The sequence below is a fragment of the Telmatherina bonti genome, assembly GCF_933228915.1.
Source record: "Telmatherina bonti genome assembly, chromosome: 2".
Lineage (NCBI taxonomy): Eukaryota > Metazoa > Chordata > Actinopteri > Atheriniformes > Telmatherinidae > Telmatherina > Telmatherina bonti.
Window position 1 is genome coordinate 20,260,209 of NC_136620.1, and position 21,204 is coordinate 20,281,412.

A 21,204-nucleotide genomic window follows, 5' to 3' on the forward strand; every position below is an offset into this window, starting at 1 on the left:
TTATAAAACTTTGTGTCATTAGTTTTGCTAGTGGAGCTTTGTTTTTGGAAATAAATAACTTTGTACTTAAAAAAAACCAAACAAAAAAAAAAACAAAAAAAAACAACAACAACCCAAATAACATAATTCAGGAGTTTTCATTCAAAGTCAGAAAGAACAGATATGGGATGGAAACAGTTGTGCCTGTCATGTTATTTTTTGTTTTAGAGATTGACATAGACTTCACTTGTATTAAACAAAAATACCCTCATTTGTGAACCAGCAGTTATTCTCTGTTTACCTAATCATTTATAGTTTAATTAGAGAGTTTGAACTTCAACTCCACTGAGGTAAAAAAAGGAATCTAAAGTGTCACAGAGTGGGTTAAATGAAATTGTGGTCATACAGAAAAAAAAGGCTTCCTCGATACTCATAAAATCCTTAATAGAGACATTGTTTATTTCTTCAATCTTCTACATTTGTGTATGCTTGTATCACTTAATGCTGCAGAGTTTTTTTTTTTTTTTTTAATGTATTGTGAGATTAAGTAAACATTAATTGCAAAATTTACCTTTATAAAAAAGTTTTTTTCAATTATGTGGACTAGTTAAATTCCTATCATTCTCTCATTTTTCTCTGCTTTTTTTTTTTTTAGGGATTACCAGGTTGTTTCTTCCCTCCAAACCAAATGCAATAAAAGACATTTGTCACAACAAATGTGGCCTGATTTTTTATGATCCTGAAAAAATGTGTCTCTTCATTTCCCTTCTCAAAACAACTTGATATGATGCAGTCAATCTGATGTTGATACAGTCACATCAACGAGGAACAGTCAAACCTCAGGTTTTATGTCCCAAGACTCAATAAAATCAATCAGTCTTAATTTGGTTCGTGTGGACAAACCACTGTTAGTATTTAACACAGTGAACCACAGGACCTCCTGGGGCAGGCAGGCAGACAAGCTCGGGCCTTCTGCCTTTTTGTAGAGGCACATTCATGAGAAAATAATAGAATAAACATTGGCTTCCAAGTTTTCTCTATAGCTAAAACTATATTATGACTCACCAGCAGGGAGTACTGAAAATTGGGGGAGAATAAAAAATGTAAAGGTCTTTTTTTTTAACCAGTGCTCTTACTACTGATATTTTGAAATATTTTATAAGCATAGTAACATAATTAAAAAAAAAAGTCTCTTATAAATCATTTCAAGCAGTTTTTTTTCTGGATTCCTGCCTTGCTGCACACTACCTGTCCTCTGTGATTGTAGGAGGGAGGATTTAAGAGACAAGTTGTCTGTATCTGATCAGATGTAACCCTAACACAAAACACTGATTGTTACTCAGTGGGATTAAAATGTATAAAAGGGTAAAACAGAAAGGGAAAGAAGGCAAGAAAAAAATGGAATGAAGGCAGAAGCACAGTATTATTGTGGTTAGATAAATTAGCTCATGGAGGGTTACTATTGCTGGAGAAGTGTTAACTTGTGGCCTTACTTCGGATCGCAGTAGCATTGTTTAGAATCAATAAATATATTGTCGACTTCAGTTAATGTTACGCTAAATCCTTCTGGGGTATTACCTTAAGACCCTATCAGGTATTATTTAACATGTTGGCTGTTTTTCTTGCATCTGTGTCAAGTTGTTGCATAATATTGTATTAGATTATTTTTCAAGACCCAAGTTGTCTTTATTTTTTTTTCTTTTTAGTAACATAAAAATAGCATAGTCCTTGGTGTTTACATTACAATCCCACTGTGAAATCATCTGTATCTCTGTTTTGGACCCTCGCGCTGTCCTTGGTGGTCTGTTTAGTGTTCACTGTAGGTGTCACGCCGAGTGTTATTTTCCTTTTTACAGATCTAAATCACCTTTTTCAAGTGTTTTATTTAGGAACATTTCATTCTTCCAAGATGCAGCTCAACATAATTTACCAAACACAAAGAAGAGACCTCTTTAAGTAATTCATGCAGTCTGAGGTGCACAGCAATGCTTTCATATAATGATTTCAAAATGCTCCTCCAAGCTGCTGCAAAAGGGTCTGTACGCTATGAGCCAAATGAAAGACTTTTAAAAGGAACAAAATCTGTTGCAACCATTGATGAAACCCTCTCACCGCCTCCCACCCTCATAAACATCATGTCTTTGATCTGAATCCAACTCAATCTAAAATTTTGACAGCTCCTGTACAAAGATGTAAAAAAAAAAAAAAAAAAAAGACAAGAACAAGCTTTTAAGAGTAAGTGGTCTTGTGGCTAATGCTCAGAAGAAATGCCGGAAGCTGACCATGAGACGTTATTAAGGAAAGGTTTAATGTCTTTTCCCACTTTACTCAATCCATTAAGCCGTAGTCACATGTCTGTCTTTCTTTTACCTCAGTGGTTCCACTTTTTCTTTTACCTCCTGTCCAGCGTTGTATTGTGCAGATGTTTCATTTAAGAACATCAAAGCCACCATTCAAGCCCCCTTTGCTCTGTCTGTTTGAATTACTCATGCACACATACCGGGGGAAAGATGGACATCACTCCAGCTGCAGAGATAAGACCTACGTCCAGAGTTTAGACCAAACGTTACAGCATCCATGATCAGACTTGGTATTTTTCATTCATATCCTGCTTTAAAACACTTTAAGATGCATACTTAATTTTCTGCTGGCCAAAATTTACTGTTCCTCTTTCTATCTTTTGGATCTGTTCAAACTAAATATGCACTTAAAATTTTGGTGAGCTGCTACAGTAAAAACTCTTAAACTATCAAGCTTTGGACTGGGATGAGTACACAGTGTTTTCTTTGGCCCCTTTTCAAGAACGGAACTAAATCTTTATTTCACCCTCGAAGAAAGAGATACACCACACACTGATGTTTTACAGCAGAGGATGCTGCAGTGTTCCTCAATTTTTTGGCTCTGTCTTTGTGTGGAAGCTCTGGAATATAACAAAGAAAGGCGATAATGATACTCATCTGTTTCTCTCAAGATATGTTTGAGTCCAAGAAAAAGATTTGAGCACATAAAACTCAAAATAGAATAAGATGAAAGGACACACCAACACACCATCATGCATTGCTTTTGATCATTTTAAACTCCTAGGAAAAGAAACAGAGAAAAGAAGAAAGTGGGAGAAAAAAATTAGCCAAAGGAGGACAGAAAAAGAGTGAAGTGAAGAAAATGGACGATAAATCACACAGAAAACAACATCATCAGCCGTTTAATCTAAACAGGAAAAAAACAACAACAAAACAACCAGCTGCCACACCTGAAAGAAAACAGAAAACCACCTGTTGTATCTTCAATAAAAACAAAGATGACAATCATCAGGAGCATCAATGAAAATACAAATGATCTTTAAAATTAAAAAAGAAATAAACAAAAAGATTAACATCAGGACAGGATAATGACTCAGTGACATTATCAGCCAAAGCGACCCACAACCAAGAGGCACATACCCCAGGAAACAAAAGACAGCAGCCGCCTGTCCGGCAGGTGCTGCCCATGCTTTGCGGAGTACACGGCCCAGCACATGGCCTTGGCCCCAGGAGCCCTGAAAGCCCACAATGATGGAGTGGTGGTTGTGGGGTAGAGAAATCAGGTTTTTGGGTGCATTGACATCAGGATAGGCCACAAGACTCTGTCTGACTGTGGACTCCGTTCAGTTAGAGAATGCAACAGTATCCTGGACCAAGACTGCATTCATGCTAAATTTCTAAAAACAAACTGTACCCTTTAAAGAAGTTTTTCACTTTCCCCTGGGCAAGAAAATATGGAGTTGCATCAAATTATAGTGATCTAGGTTGATCAGATTGATCAGGTTGAGCAGAACTTTTATCAGATTCTTCCATGTCTTAACATGAGCTATTTCTCTAATCTAGAGCTGCCTATCGCCTCACACAAGTATGTTTTGGTTGCGTTTATTCACAATGCTGTGCACTTAACCCACACTGCACTTTATTTGTGGTCAATTTTCTGTATTTGATCCGCTTGAAATGGACTGGTACCTACATTTGTAGGTGAGCAGTACCAGGAAGTGCTGATAAAGCCAGGGAGGCTGGGAATGACAGGAAGATAACCTGCTCAACCAACCACTATACCCACCCTAATACCAAAATATCTACTGCACCCACCCATCTCATGTGAAGAATACCCCCCACCCCCCCCACTCCACAACCCAAGCAAGCCTCTGTTCCAAACCCACCCACCACCCCTTCCCTCATACCCTTTCACTGTCTCATTGGAAGGTGAACCTTTGGCCCAGTTTGATGTCCAGAACATTCCAGAAACAGTTTTCTGTCAGGATATATCTGTTTTTGGCTGCATTAATCTTTTCTTCTGTTGTAACCAGCTCTTTTGTTCCTGCAGCTGAAAACCAACCCCACAGCATGATGCTGCCTCTACCATGCTTTACAGCTGGAATTGTATTGGGCAGGTGAAAAGAGGTGCCTGGTTTTCTCCACACATACCACTTAGACTCAAAAACAAAAAGTTCAGACTTGGTCTCATCAGACCAGACCTATATTTTTCAAAGTCTGTGTCATTGAGTGTTTTGTTTTTTGTTTTTTTTTTGGCAAACTTTATTTAGGCATTCATGTACCTTCCATCAGGCCACTCTGCAATGAACTCCCTACTGATGGAGGGCTGCAGACACAAGATTATAACTGAGCTAAACCTGAAGGAAAAAAGAGAAACTTTCTTGAACAAGAATTAAAGAAAAGTGATATTTTAAAATAGCTAAAGTGGATGATTTTCTAGGATCAGACCTGACCACAGTGACACCAAGTAACTGCTCAAGTTTCAAATGTCTTCTCACATTTGGCTAAAAGCCAAAGCATTACTGAAGTCCGTTGTTACTTTTCCCATGTCACACATGGCTGATAATCTCCTTCACAGAATAAACAGAGACCTTCCAGACAAATTCCTGGAGCACACAAATGATGTAATGACAGTGCCCATTTATAGCAGGGGCCCTTTGATGTGGACATGTTGGAGTTGTATGTGCAAATATGCTTCTCAGTGTGCGTCGTTTTGTGAGCACATGACGTTGTCCCATGAGAAAGCTTTTCTGCAGCCACGTGTTGATCAGCTCAGGGGAAATGGTTTCAAATGCTCTGCCTGAAAGCTACTATGGATGGCTGGACCTTCCTCTGCACGCTCGCCTTGAAAATATGAAAAAGGAGTCAGACTGTATGTGATCACAGCAGGAATGCCCACTGATCATTTGAAACATGAGAGGACTTCTTTTCATTCAAGCTGCTCTTCGTGCATGCAGCGGATTCATTAAGCTCAAGCCTTCGAGGCTGATTAGAAGTTTTAGTTTAATGGTTCTGTGATTGAACATGATTACATACAGTACATTAGTACATTAGTACAGTACATTACATTACAGTACATGTTTTTGCAATTTACAATGCTAATACGTCTCTTTCTTGCAACATTTACTCCATGTTCTGATCCAAAGAATTTGAACTGATATGTTGGTGATTTCAGTTCACAGATGAACTGAAGATAAAGCTCTCTGGATCCAATTAGTTTTTCCTCTCACGCAAGCCAACATTTAGGGTATATGATATGTAAACATCACTGAATGGAAAGTAGAGAGATTGGTAAACATTTCAAAAGCATATTTGGCCTACATGCCATCCGTTATGAATGGATTTGGACTTGCACAGTGTGTTCAGGTTGTTTTCATTTAACAGTTATGACTTTTGTGTGATGGTTAGAAAAGCTCTGATGTTTCATCATGTAGTCAACCAGAGTTTTGCGTTCTTTTCATAAAAAACGGACATTAGGAACACTTTTATTTTTCCAATTTATATTTGATTGACAGAGTTCTTGTCTTATGAATGACGTTTGTGTGAAATGATCTGGCTACAATAAACCTGTAATTTAATTTCTTTAACTGAACAATCCACAATTCAGATTAAAGATGGTACTGTAAGTGTGGTCATGACACGCAGAAAACACAGAGTCGTGACAGGCTTCTCTAAAGTAAAGTGTAAAACTCCACGTTCTGTCTTTTCAGTAAAACTGACACCGGATCAAACAAAACAAGTTTCAAGATGGGTCCAAAATTCCCAGAATGCACTCACAAGTGGGTCAGTGGAAACATAAATATGGTTTTGGTCTGAAGAATATTCATTTTGCTGGTTGACATTGGAGATCTGTGAAGTTGAAGCTGAAGCAGAATGATTTATTGAGTTTAAGTGCCACATTTTGTGAAGAGGCTGAAGATGAAGGCGAAGGATTGCTTGTCTAAATCGATTCCATTTGATGTCAGGAGTATGACTGATGGTTTAAGCAGGGCTTTTATTGCTGGTGTTCTCCTGGTTTTTTAAATCAGAGCTTTGACTTTTTCATACTGCTTCAGTCTGGTGAGGTGCGATTATGCATTTGATAGATGATGTGACCACAGCCATCAAGAATGTTTTATCACTGTCTTATCGCTGCTTGCCTGTTGTGACACGAAAATATTCTGGACACAGCTGGAAACTATCTGAATTATCACAGCGGGGACAAAGCAACTCCTGAGCTTTAAAAGCAGTAAGGACCTCATTGGCTAATGGTAATATTCATAATGGTTCAGGATATGGTAGTTACATAGAGAAAGTCACCTTTACCAATCTGCACTTTCTTAAATATCACATTGCACAGGTCCTGGCAGGAGCATCTGATTCATCTTCAACATTTAAGCTAAAAAGCTCATTTTAATTAATTAAATTAAAGCTCTCTTTAATTTATCCCTCAATATTTCTTCTTTCCTCAGAGTGGCCTGTCAGAGGTTCTGAATGCTGGGGTGCTTAACTAGATCATTTGTGGAAGTTTTTTCAGGCTCTGCTATGTCTAAAAACAGATTAAAATTAGAATCAATTCCTTGAGAAGTGAATGTCTCTTTTGTCCTTTAGGTAATTTTTCCTTTTCAGTTTTTGGCCACCATTTGGTAAGAAAGTGTTTCTCATAAAGATCTTTGAAATTCCAATTTAAGTTTTTCATACCAGGGACAAGTTTACCACATTTCAGGCCTGAAAAAAAGCACATTTCCAAAAACACAGTGGATTCATACTTTTCTTCCAAGATTTCTTTTTAAAATGTTCAGTCACATTTAGTTCTAATAATAATGACCAAATATGTAATTATTCAAATTATTTGCACTCATTAACATGCAGTTTGATTTGTTTGTGTGGGTGTGTTTGTGTGTGTGTGTGTGTGTGCATTTGTGTTTCTTCATTACGTTCATAAAAACAGTGACATTGTGTCATCTGCACTTAAGAGGTTAATAATTATATATTTTACTCATGACTGAAACTGATGGAAAGATTTGAGGGAAAAGGGTAGAAAAATACTATACTTTACTGTAGGGAAGTAAGCTATAAGTTCCCCACCCAAAATGTCAACAAACAATCCAATGCCTCTTAATAAATCTTTTACTTATGTTTTTGTATATGAAAAAATGGACAATTTGGATTAACAAAAAAACTTGACTGGAATATCTGAACAAGGTGTTGAAAAAAATCGGTAGTTTATTTTATAGCAGTTTTCTTTAGAGGGTTTTTCTTGCCCATAAATGAACTGAAAGGGTAGTATGTTAACACGACCTACAAGGGTTATAAAGTAAACAGTCATTTTGAATACCCTTAATATTCATATTATATAAAAACTGTAACATTAGGCTATAATAAAGCGATACAAATGTTTTCCTCACATCATATTTCAGTCAGTTTGAAGTCATGATTCTGAGTCATGTCACATTTTGTGACAAGGGTTTTATTTCTACATGGATAGAGGGATCAGAGAGAGAAATCGGGGATGTGTCTAGATATGCTTGATTACAGGGCATGAGTGGAACCAGTCATGCTGATGTTGGAGCTGAGCCTCTCCAGCTGCAATATGTTTACAATCAACCTCTTCCAATGTAATGTCCTGCTTCTCTTACATGACTGACTGCAGACTCTGCTAACCGTCAGCATCACTGAAACTCAAGCCAAACTAAAAATGACTGTATGCAGATCTTGTTTTAGGCTGGCCTGACAAATTTTTATCCCATGTTTGTTGTGCAGACTATCCTGCTGTACAGTATTCACCTGGAAATGGAGCCTGTATAACTCCAGTCCACTTCCCAGGCCCCACCACAACAAATAGCCTCTCACCAAGCTACCATTTGTTGTGTCTGCTTTTTACCAGACAAGATCTTATTCATTGTCAATTGAGTCCAAAGCTGGATTTATATTTGCATGACATCTGTGTTCTGTGGAAACCTGACGTCCACCCCTGTCTGCAGTAGAAGCGGAATCACTCACTTGTGATTGGTCAGTTTGTGATGACATGTTTCTGGATTTCTGGAGCTTCTCACTGTTGTTGTGTGGCAAACATGGAAGATAAGCTGCAGCATGTGCATACACTGGAGTGCGAGATCATATTTCACCAGCATCAGCTGTACTGGCCCTTCTGACCGCAGACACGACATGAGTATAATTCCAGCTTAAGGGCGAATTCACCCCAGGATAGTCTGGGGGACTCGGTTTGATTGGCTAGGGATTTCTAAAAAGATTTCATACCTTGCTTTGTTTTGGTTTTCAGTGAAACGGCCCTTAACTCAAGCGGACTAAACCACCAGGATAATGTCATATAGTTAAACATCTGCTCGCTAGGAGGCAATGCTCCCCCAAAACTACTACTGATCAATCATGAAAAAGCAGAAAATGGGAGAAAATGAAGCCTCTTGATTGGCCAAGACCAGATAAGGAAATTTTTACCCTTCCACTGGCTTCTTCATTGCAAATCAACAGTTAACAGTGGAGTCAAATGATGCACTCTTGGGCAGAGTCCTGCTATGGGTTGAGTACTGATGGATAACCTCCCCCCCCCACTGTGTAGAGGACTACACAACAGCAGCGTAACTGCATCTCCTGTGTGAAACTTGATGGTGGTACCATCATGGTTTGAGCCTGATGTACTGCTCTGAGACCAAAACAGGATGGCATTACTGATATAATGGCATTGCCGTCTCAAATTTATCTCTCCTTTTTTCCGCAGGTCTTCCTGAATAAGTGCAGTTGTACATGTTGATCTGTCTTTCCTGTCCTCTCCACCCTGACCAGTAAAGGCAGATGGCTGCCCTCCCTGAGCCGGGTTCTGTCAGAGGTTTTCTTCCTGTTAAAGGGGAGTTTTTTTTCCTTCCCACTGTCGCTGCATGCATGTTTAGGATGGGGGATTGGATTGAAGTGCTGACTCGATGCAATCAGTTGGTTTCTATTATAGGACATGTATGAATTGGCTTGAAATGATGTGAATGTTGATTTGTGTATGTAAAGTGCCCTGTGACAACATTGTTGTGAAGTGGCACGAAACAAATAAAGTTGAATTGAACTGAATATATTGAGGGATTTGTAATTGTCTCTGCAAATACAGAAGAAAAATCCACAGTTTTCAGTTTCTCCTGGTTGCAGATTGGTTTGTTCACTACACTGACTTGCAACCACTTTAAACCACTGATTGCTGATTTGGAAATATTTAAGACAAGTGGTTCATGTGAAGAAACCTACAAATAGGAGGAATGCCCCAAATGTGAGATATACCTCTCAGATATGTAACAGTTGTGAACTGTCTTCAGTTTATGTTGGCTTCTCTTTGTAGACTTTGAGCACCCATGACAATCTCTCAAGCAACATTTCAGTAGAGTAAACCCATTTCCAAAGAAGTTTGGATACTTTACAAAATGTAAAAAAAAAAAAAAAAAAAAAAAGAATCCAATGATTTTTAGATGTCATTAACCCATATTTTTTTTCCCTCAAAAGGAATATAACCAACCAATATGATGTTAAATCTGAAACGTTTTACAATATCATGGACAATATTAGATCATTTTGAATTTGACAGAAGTGTTATGACCCCCGTGGTGTCTAGGGCGAAAAGGGGGTTGCAACACAAAAGAAAAATGTCAACTAAAAGTTCCAATAAAATGTGGTGTTTTATTTAGAACGGGATTCAAAACCAAAGAAACAATAAGGGACAACTTAAAACATCCTGTGACATGAGCTAAATCCACTATTTAACAAAATTCCAAAAGCTAACAAAAATTCTGTACCCACAGTCCAATCCAAGGAAAAACCCAGAAAAAAAAGCAAAACTGTGAGCACAGTGAGGACACAAGTTGGAGAAGTTTTAGGAAAGAAATGTCTGATTTTTTTTTATGCAGCATTATAACTGTTCCATGACCTTGTAATTAAAACTATTTCATGATGGTCCAAGTATTTTCTAGTAATGAAAGGTCTGGACAGTTCAGCACCTGGTCTCTTCTCCTGTGAAGCCATGCTGTTGTGATGGATACTACTTGATTTAGCATTATCTTGCTGAAATAGCTTTGCTTGAAAGAGATGTTGTCTGAATGGAAACAGATGTTGCTCTAAAACCTTGATGTAATTTTCTTTAAATTTTGGTTACAAACCCTTCACAGATGTGGAAGATGCCCACACCATAGGCACTAATGCAACACCATCAGTCTACTGAGTTGAAGCTGGAAGGTTCCTCTCTTTTTCAGTCTGCAGGAGCGTCCATTGTTTCTAAATAAAAATTTCTTATTTTAATCTGTCTGACCACAAAACGCATTGTCACTTTGCCTCAAACCATTTAAAACCATCTTTGGTCCAGAAAACACAGCAGTGTTTATGGATTACATTCATGTACGTTCTTCTCCTATGGGATGGTGCTTTTACATGCATTTGTGGATTGAATGGTGAACTGTGTTCAGTGATTTTTGGGCCACTCCTGAGCCAATGCTCATGAAATGCTAAAAATAAAATACCTCCATTTTTAAACCTGACATTTCTGTTATGTTTTATTCAGAATATGATACGCAAATTTGAAATTTGTAAGTCATAGAATTCTTTTTTAATTCAGATTTTACATAACATCCCAACTTTTTTGGATTTAGGGGTTGTAAGGGAATGAAAGGGTATTAAAGCAAACAAATTGTAAGCTCCAAATCCAGAAAATATATATGAAAATAGAAGATTTTATTTAAAAAGTGGATTTTTAATTAGAAATAAATAAATAACTTAAATTTAATTTAATTTACACCCTTTCCCCATTCAGTCACTCCAAGATGATGTTTAAACATTTATGAAAATCCAACTGACAGGAGGCTAAACATGGTTTTTATCAGCTGTTCTCTCTTCTATTCTGGGAGAGAACAAGTTTCCATTTGATCAGCTTGTGATCAATTACAGAAATGTCCACAGATGGTAGTGAGACTGCTGTTACAGTGTTAAGGAAAATGGTCAGAGCAACAGGTTTAGTCAGTCTGGACCTTTAAGTAACCTCTGTGTAGGAGGGGACAAAGACAGAGAAGAGATGTATGAATGTAAAGGAAGAATAAAGACAGAAAGAACTGAAAAAGGAAGAAAGATCGAGGACTAGAAGGAGGGAGAGAGTTATAGGATAAAAAGGAGGGAGAAAATAGGCGCACAAGAGAGAAATAGAGCTGTTGGAACACAGACAGAGGAGGAGGAGGAGGATGAGGGGCTCTTGTTTTCCTCTTTCTCCTCTCCCTCTGGCTTTAAAAGTGAAACAGCTCTTTGAAGAGGAGAGGGGAAAAGGGGGGCAGTCCTGTTCTTCTACCACGCTGCCTGGACAACGAGGAGTATATAGTGTGCGGAGACTAACCCAAATACCAGACCCAACACAGAGAGAGCTTCAGCTAAAGAGGCAGCCAGAGACCTGACAGGACAGAGGCATGAACGACATCAAGCTGGCCCTCCTGGGAAGCCAGGGGGCTGGGAAATCAGGTGAGTGCTCCTGCAATTATTGTTAAAACATGAAATCACTTCACTAAAAACCTGCATTCTTTGACTAAGTTATGCCTTTCATGTTTGTTTATATTAAATTAACTAAGCTTTACTCAATCAAAAAACATAGATATTCACCTTATGGTTTGTTTATTTTTACTATAGATTTTACTTTAGTATGATGTCTTATCAAGGAAAATTTGAAAATAATTTTATGGACAAACAGAAGCCGGTGAATTTTTAGGCCATTTGTCTTAATAATTATTCAAATGTCAGTTGAAAATGGCTGTTAATTGATGAATAAAATCACTAATTATCATTGTTTGATATGTTCACTGTCCCTTCCAATATATTAATTTAAGCAGAATTCATTTTAAGGTCAACTTTTAATCTAAGTATCTGGTATTAATCTGTTACCATGCAGTGGATGTTCTTTTTAGTGCTATTAAAAAACCAAAAGGTTACCACCTGGATTCAACTTAGTGAAGTTTGTCCAAGCCTCCTATTGGATAATTACTGCATGAGCTATTATTTTTCAGCTGGCCACAACCTCAAATAATATAATGAGTAGCTTCTTTTTTCTCTATCAACCAGAAAGACATATCCCATTGTTATGTAAAAGACGTCTCTTTAAGAAGGGTCAAATCATTGGCATGAATAAAGCAGAGAAAAACATCAGATGATTAAAAAAAAAAAAGCATGGCTTTGTTTAATATAGAAAATAAGAATGTTTGCACAATGCAAATGGAACTCAAGGGATTGGGACAAAAGAGCTATGTAGAAAGTAATAATCAACTTTAGAAAAAAAGGTTTCAGTTTCATCCGATGGGGGGAACACAAAGATCAGGGGTTGCTGCAGTTGGTTCGGTCTGGTTTTGCAACATTATGTGCCCACAGAATGAAGTCAGCTGACTACCTGCTGAATGACCAGGTTATTCCATCAAGGGATTTTTTCCTCCTGATGGTACAGGCATATTTCCTAGATGACAATGCCAGGATTCATCAGGCTCAAATCGTGAAAATTGGTTCAGCAAGCATGACACATTATTCTTCCACATGGATTGGCCACCACAGAGTCCATACCTGATTCCCATTGAGAATCTTTAGGATGAGCTGGAGAAGACTTTGCATACTGGTTAAAATCTCCTATCATCAATCAATACAAGATCTTGGTGAAAAAAAGATAGCTTTGTTAAATGTTAAAATCTTCTGCAAGAATAATTTTGTATGTGAGCTTGATGCAACACTTTTTTTTTTTGCAGAGTTTTTAACCTCCAATTCACCCTCACATTATCAAAGTTTCGTCCACACCACTGTGAGGTTGCACTCACGTGATTTTGGCAACATCCTTTTGCAGCTTTGGTTTAAAACTCTTAAAATCCCACTCTCAAAAAAACTAACAAAATAAACAACTTTTTCCAGACTTTCATATGACTGTTTAAGGATTTAAAACTTTACTTCAGGGTTTCAAATCCTGATTTCCAAGGTTTCAAAATGTTTTTTTTTCCTTTGTCATTTTTAGATTATGGCAAAATTCTAATTAAATAGATCTTAGCAAAATTCGGTACATTATGATCCAGAACAAGAAAAAACAGAGGATCACTGCAAGAAAACAAATAAAGATATAAAATGCAACAACCACCATAATATGGCCTAGACACCTTGAATTTATTATTATTCTGTCTAGGGATCTAATAGTGTATTGATATAAAATTAATGTAGGACTTTTAAATTACTTTGACAAAAACAAGACCGACAGTATGGGCAGCCAGGTCTGCAGGTAGTTGACTCCTTAATTAAGCACCATATTGCAAAATATATTCTCATAACAGTGAGTTTGACTATCAGTTCTTTTTTTTTTTGCCCGATTTATCCTTTTTTATTTCAACCACGTGGGAAACAGAGAAATCAATTGAAAATCCACTGCAAAAACAACTTTTTAAAATATGTTTTTAATACTTAAAATGAACTGTAAAATAAAAAGAGATGTTTCAAATACAGAAATTCCTGAAGAGAACTTTACTTGGAAAACACAAGGACAGACTTAACAGCCATTGTAGGTCTCAACATTGATAGAGTTTCCAACTTATGAAATAATGTTTCACTTTTTCTTCTTCTAGGAAAGAAAAGGTCAAATACTGCTAACTAAGAGCCTGAAATATTTAACCAGAGACTTTAAATATGACCTTTATTTAAAGTTTGGACTATCTAACTTGTAAGCTAGCTGCTAACCAAATGAACACGAAAACTGATGATATATACTGATGATATACAACTATCAAACAAACAATAAAAATCTACTATTTCAACAGTGCTGAACCAGATGTTCTTCAAGAAACCTCTTTTTTGTTGCGTTCTTAAGTTAGCTAAGACACTTTAAGTTGAGTTAGGCTAGCATAAGTGTTGCTGCTTTCATGCTCCTTTGAATCTTTATTTCTAGACAATGAAAGGGGATAGATAGATAGATAGATATATATATATATATATATATATATAGATAGATAGATAGATAGATAGATCGATCGATCGATCGATCGATCGATCGATCGATAGATAGATAGATAGATAGATAGATAGATAGATAGATAGATAGATAGATAGATAGATAGATAGATAGATAGATAGATAATTACATATATGGATGGATTAATGGAGTCAGTCACATTTCAGACTGAATATTTTGACTGTAGTGAAAACCACTGTCTAAGCAGAGGGTTGAGGACTTGTTGGTCTTGTTGTATATAACAGTATTCAGTCTCAGTGGTGGTTAAGGCTAATCTGCTCTTTGCTGTATTAAAGCCTTACAAAACAATGGGATGTTTTTGTTATTTGTCCCAACAGTGAGATGCACCTGTGACTGTATAGATTTTATCATCTGTGGGCTGTTGAGGCTGTTAATATGATTCCTGCTCTGTTTGTTGGGCTTTTAGCACTGCTTTTGTTGTTTCACTCTTCCAATCCATTAGTCTGCGTGGAGATGACACAAAAATAAAGCCTTTGGTGCTTTTCTCAAACATGCATGATTACCTTTATGTAGATGCATATCCATATTTACGTATGCTTGTGGCTGAAGTATGATTTCCGTTCAACCCCTGCAGAGGCCCACCATTAGAAAAATTCAGAACTTGAAACTTCAGCCCATGATTGTCTACGGGACCAAAACTGGCTCAGACAGTAAATTTTTATGTGTAGCTTGCCGTAGCAGGGGGTGAATTTAACCATTCAGCTTGCCAAATATGCACACAGTCCTTCCAGCAAATCCATGCAGCCTCTTTCATGTGAAGCTAAAGTTTCACCACTCCAATCTTAAAGACTGTTGGCACAGTGTGTTGCTGGTGGGGGTAAATGCAGGTCTTTTCTCCTCCTCCTCTGCTGCCACCTGTAAGGAATGAGACTGTAATGATGCCATGATTAATATTGTTACTTTTCATCTCATGTGTTTCCTCCAGCTGTCCTTGTGCGGTTTCTAACCAGACGCTTCATTGGTGAATATGCCTCCAACGCCAGTAAGTGTTCCCAGATTTTGCAAATTAATACTTTGATGAGGATTTGGGTTCTGGTTCTGGAGGAAAACAAAATAGTTTATTCACAAACACCATGGATATAAATACACAGGTACTTTATCAAGGTCTTAAAGCTGGGGTAGGTAATATTGCTCAGACACATTTTTTTTTTTTACTCTGGCTGAAGTGGTTCCTTGTCCTGATTGTAGTCTATACATTTTGTAATCATGAACAATAAGAAATATAGTTAGACCCCTCAGTTTACTTTAAATCTGGAGAAACTCTGACCAATCAAAACGTTTGGGCCAAATTGAAGTGGTTCATTTCTTAATTTTCATAAGCTTCTTCATGGCTGAGAAAATGCAAGAAGGATTTCCACGACCCAGCTCGGTTTATTTTCCTCCTCCTGCCGAAAAGCCAAGAAAGAGAAAATCGTTGGTGGAAAAAGCTGTGAACTAGAAAAGCACTCAGAGAGCACAAACCTCCACGGCCTTTAAAAAATTCCTGGATCTAAACGGTGATCTGGATTACCACCAAAATTAAATCTGTTCTTCCTTTTCACATTTCTAACCCCCCCAAAAATTTAATTAAAATCCATCCATAACTTTATGAGTTATGTTGAACACAAACAGATAAACACAGATAAAAACATAACCTTCATGGCGGAGGTAAGAAAAAAGCCTTGAATCATGCAAAGGGCAAAGCCAGAGGGCGAGGAACCAAGACAGGGGACTACTTTCAGATCTTGCTAGCTCCCAAATATTACCTACACCAACTTCAAAAGAATAGTTTAGATGATGGGTCCCTGTTTTCAGCATTAATGCTAAGCTACGCTAAAAATCTCTTAACTCATTGCCTGCTTGCCATAGTTATCACAGATGTCCTTGGCAGCCGGTGTTTTAATATTTGTTTAACATTTAATGGACATTTTCAAGTAAAAAAAAAACAAAAAACCAACGAGGGCGATTGTTTTAAGAGACAGTGAAATCTGACATCATAACAGCTGATTATTTTTAAAGTAAAGCTGATGCTATTTGTATCACATGGAATAAATTATGACGACACGGATCAACATGTTGTTCATGTTTATATTTTCACCATTCATCACAGACTCATTGTACCATAAAAGGCTTTCAATCGATGGCAGACAGCTGAATCTGGAGGTTTTCGACCCTTGCTCTCAGGTAAAGTATTTCATCCGGTGAGGCTAACCAATCAAAACTTGTTTTCAGAGCTAACAGCAGTGTATTAGAAAAACAGAGCTGTAGCAGGTATTCAGCCTTTCCTGTTTTGAATTCTTTTATTTCCTCATTTCATTAGGCTGACTGAAAATCTGCTCCTAATGTTTTTTGTTCTGTGTTTAATGCATGCACAGCCCCCCGACAAGGAGAAAGCTAAGCCACTGAGAATCTGAGACACATGAGAATGATATCTTTTGGGAAAATACTCTACAGCCACCCACGAAGAAAAAAAAAGTACATCCTGGGATTATTTTCATCCACTTACCAAACGACAGTTGTCGTTAAGTAAAGATCAGACCATAACTGACGTTCACTGTTATTTTTCTGCCAACATAAAATGTCTACAGAACACTTTAACCTAACAACTGTAAATTGCTGGCTTGTTTTCAGGCTGAAGGTTAGGCTGCATTTTCCATGACCTTTAGAAACTAATGGTCGTATATTTACCAGCACGTGTGCATTTTATACTGGGAATCCAGAGGGTTTATGTGGGTATCCTGAGGCAATGTATGCTGACAGCTGTGTCTTTGAAGAAAGGAGTCACATAACCTGCTCACTTCTCTTTCAACAAGACAAAAGACCTGAGAGGCCTCTTACTACAGACTTTGTATTTTTACTAGGACGCCCCTCGCCCCGGCAGAAGAAGAACCACTCATTGTCTTTACCAGTCAGAGTGACTGTAACACTAACCTTTCATGAGGAACAATAAGTTCTTACCCTGCCCTTCTGACCTGGACTGTCTAATGAAACTTTGGAGTTAATAAAGAGAAAGGATTTAAGCTGGTATGTACAGTGCTCAGGCATGTCCCATGCCTCATGTCTTTTTTGTCAGGGTCACATATTCTGTATGTTACCGTACTGGTAGTGCCTAATACTTCCAAAAACACCCTCTGGCCGTAATGTGTTTTTCACCCAGGATCAAATGGCTTACAGTAAATCCCTCTCCGTATAATGATGTTCAAGATACAGAGAAATTGTAAAATGTAGCTACTGTATGAAATACCATGTATATCCTCATTTGCCCTATTCCTTTCATGCAGTCATAAAAAAACCCAAAAACAAATAAACAAAACAAAAACAAACAAACAAACACACACACACACACACACAAAAACCCTCTTCTAGTCATAAAACCTCACATAAACAAGGACACATGACATAGTTTGTGCTATCTTTCATTCTATAAAACATAAGCCAGAATGCAGGAGCAGTGTTTGAGAAACTAAATGCACCTCAGGATTTATTAACTTGGAGAACCACATTTAGTTGCAATAACCTGAAGTAATCATTTTCTGCATGACATAATCAGTGTCTCACATCATTTTGCAGGAATTTTGGCCTACGTTCTTATAAAATGTTGCTCCAGGTCATTGGGACTTGCAGACATTTGTTTATGCACAGCTCTTTTAAAGTCTTGCCACATTATTTTAATCCAGTTAGGGTCTGGATTTTAAACCCTGCAAAACCTTTACTCTGAATAATTTTTCTGACATTTTATTGTAGATTTGCAGATCTGTATGGGATCATCCAGGCAACCTTTAGGAGTCAAAAAGTGGCATCACATTTAACTCTACAATGGACTGGTACACAAAGGAATTCATGGTTCTTTCAATGACTTCAAGGTGTTCAGGTCCTGTGGCTATAAAACAAGCATTAACTCTCCAACTCTCTGGTATTTCTAGCAATTTGCTTTATTTCAGGTTTTCTATATTATCTGCAGGTTTTCTGTTATTTATTTCAGGTTTTCTGCTATGTTGTCATATCCAAATAAGACCAGTAATCCATACTGGTTCAGATTTTTCTAATTGTACTTAATGCATTTAATTTACTAACTGAGTCCTGTAGAGGTTGAATCGTAGTTCCTGGGTTTTTTTTCTTTCTTTTGGACAATTTTTCTTTAATCTGAATTTGGTTCGACCTTTGGGTGAACTTGCTGGGACTGTCGCCAGTCTTCCAAAGAATGTTTCCACTTGTGAATAATCTTGCTCACTGCAGAACAATGTACTCCATGTTGTGTGGAAATGGCCTTATTACCATTCCAGGATTGATGGGCAGCAGTGACATCAATTTGCATATCCTCTTTGGCACTGTGGAAACACACACCTGAATGCTACAGAGCATTGAAATGCCAAAACTTCTACTATAGCCAAGACACCCAGGTGTGTGATCACATTTGGTTAAAAATGGTCTGAATAAAAAATATACGCACATAATCACTTAATCAGCTGCATTTGATTAACACTACTTGGCTGACAATTACAGGACAAAGCAAACAGTACATACAGGATGGAAGCACATGTGAATTTGGTCAATGATTCCTATATAAAGACCATTGTTTCTTATAACAGAGCTCAGAGGCCAGATGCATACTGGAGGAGCCAGTCGACTGGGCAGACGGCTTTGTCGTGGTGTACAACATCAGTGACCGGACTTCCTTCATCAACGCCAAAAACATCCTACGGCAAATCCGGGAGGCGCGCATGGACAGTTGTAAAGGGTCAGTCAAAAAAACAAACAAAAAAAAACCCCAAAAACAAAGCAAGCTGATACACAGAATTGTGGCTCAGTATTAAAATTTAAATTGTTTTGAATAATAAGGTGCTTTGATGTCAGAGAAGCATGTTTACTAGACACCAAATAATAGAAGATACTAAAGAAGCATCTGACAGTTTAAATTAATCTTGTTGTTAATTAAAAAAAACAAAAAAAACAAACAAACTTATATTAATAAAATGCAGCCTGAATGCAGTATGGATTTTTAAAATTTAGTTTTCATTATAGGTTTTTATTATTATTATTTATTTATGTATTTACTTATTTTTGCTATTTTAAAATAATTGTGTGCATTTAAAGTGACTTTTTCATTTGCTAATTTTCTCAAATACAGTGTTCCCAAGATTCAAAATACAACAGCATTAGAAAAAAACAAACAAAAAAGCATCTCATAACACTTTAAGAGCATTTGAATGAAATGTAGGAATTAACAAAAAAAAAAAAAAAGACAGAAAATAAAAACATAACAGTGAACAATGAAAATGAAATTTCAGAAAACACAGAAAATACAAAACATATCTCAGAAAAAAAGAAACAAAGTATAAACCAAAAGCCCAACACAGTGCTAAACACCTTTCAGAAAAGGCAACACAGAAACAAAATGAAACATTTTACAAATTATGTCATTTTTCACCTATATCTGTATTTTTTTTGTCCGTTTCTTTATTCAGTGGTGTCTTTTACACTTAAGCCCCCTTAACAAATCACCACCACAAAACATGACTGTAAATGGAAACACTCTCCAAAGCGAAAATGGGCAAATGAAAGTAATTTATATGGTTATATATCTACTGTATATCTCAGAGATACTGTAATCACTGCAGAAAAAAACAAAGTTGCCCTACTTTCTCTGAAGCTGAACAGGGACGGTCTTGCAGGATTGAGTTTGAGGAATGCTTGGTGTCCTGACTGGGCCTTGCACACTGATCAGTGATTTATGATGACGACTGAAGGGTTCACTGCAAATCTACAGGCGCCTGCTGAATCTGATGTGCCAAAAAAGGGGCTATTCACATCTGTCAAGCTGCCTGGGCTACGCCAAGGCATCCTGCTAATGTAGCGGGAAGAGGTGCGTAGCTTGGTATTTGGGAGTAAATAGAGATCGGGAGAGCAAATGCTGGATCATTTCTGTGGAGCAACATTGGGAAACATCTGATTTACAGTCAGGGAAATAGTACTAGTCTGGACTGGATGGTAGTGGATTTAGTGGCATACCGATGCGGAACCAGTCTGAATACTTTCTCAAAAGGAGATAAATGTAACTTCTCTTTGTGTTTCAGAGAGGTTGATGTTCCAGTCTGTCTGGTGGGTAACAAGCAGGACTTGTGTCACGCCCGACAGGTGCAAGAAGATGAAGGCCGCTACCTGGCGCAGGAGAACCGTTGTCACTTCCAGGAGGTCTCAGCAGCCGAGAGCTACCAGGACATCTCCAACCTTTTTACACAGCTCATACGGCAGGTGATGGAGCATCTGAAGTACCGAGCTGACCGTAGACGCTACAGCGGATCCAAGTCTATGGCCAAACTCATCAACAATGTTTTTGGCAAGAGGAGGAAATCGGTGTGATGATTCCAGTACAGTGTGCTAGATAAACTGGGATGCTGTTCGCTGCATGGAGCCCACGTAGAAGGGGAACAGGCAAAATCTTACATGATGGTCCACAAAAGTAAATCATAAAGGTTCATCAGTGCAAATGCTGACTACATGTTCATCTTGTGAGCAACATGCAGTTATACATATGGATTAGATGGTCATGTCCAACTTTACGCCCAACTATACTGACCTTTGGCCAGGAGCCTGCTTTGGTTTTATAAAAACATCCCATTCAGATGTCTAGGATCTCTAAAGTTGTGGTAGTAGGGGTAAATTGCAAATGTGATGTGAAAAATAAAAGCAAAGTTTGCTTCTACAATTGTATTACACGGAATACCTGAACTTGACTATGCTTTCCAAATCTGTAGCAAGTATTTTAAATGCATACCAAAGTAAGAAGTGAAGATCACCAGTTCTTGGGTGACAATCCTCCATCTATTCCCCTCCATTTTGTTGTTTGTTATTATTTGTTATTGTATAAGTAAATTGCAACATCAGCAAAGTTTTGTAATGGTTTATGTTAGAACTTTTAGGAAAATTGGATTCAAGGCATTCTTCATCAGAAGA

The 21,204-nt window shown here is 37.5% G+C and overlaps 1 protein-coding gene across 1 annotated transcript; it reads left to right on the plus strand.

The window, feature by feature from the left end:
• Nucleotides 1-11,695: 11,695 nt before the first annotated feature.
• rerglb (RERG/RAS-like b) lies at nucleotides 11,696-20,610 on the plus strand (the record flags this gene model as incomplete). The annotated part of the gene is made up of 5 exons (XM_079260496.1): nucleotides 11,696-11,747; nucleotides 15,197-15,253; nucleotides 16,361-16,434; nucleotides 18,840-18,988; nucleotides 20,325-20,610. 5 exons carry the CDS (start codon nucleotides 11,696-11,698, stop codon nucleotides 20,608-20,610), a joined length of 618 nt encoding a protein of 205 aa, XP_079116622.1.
• Nucleotides 20,611-21,204: the final 594 nt, after the last annotated feature.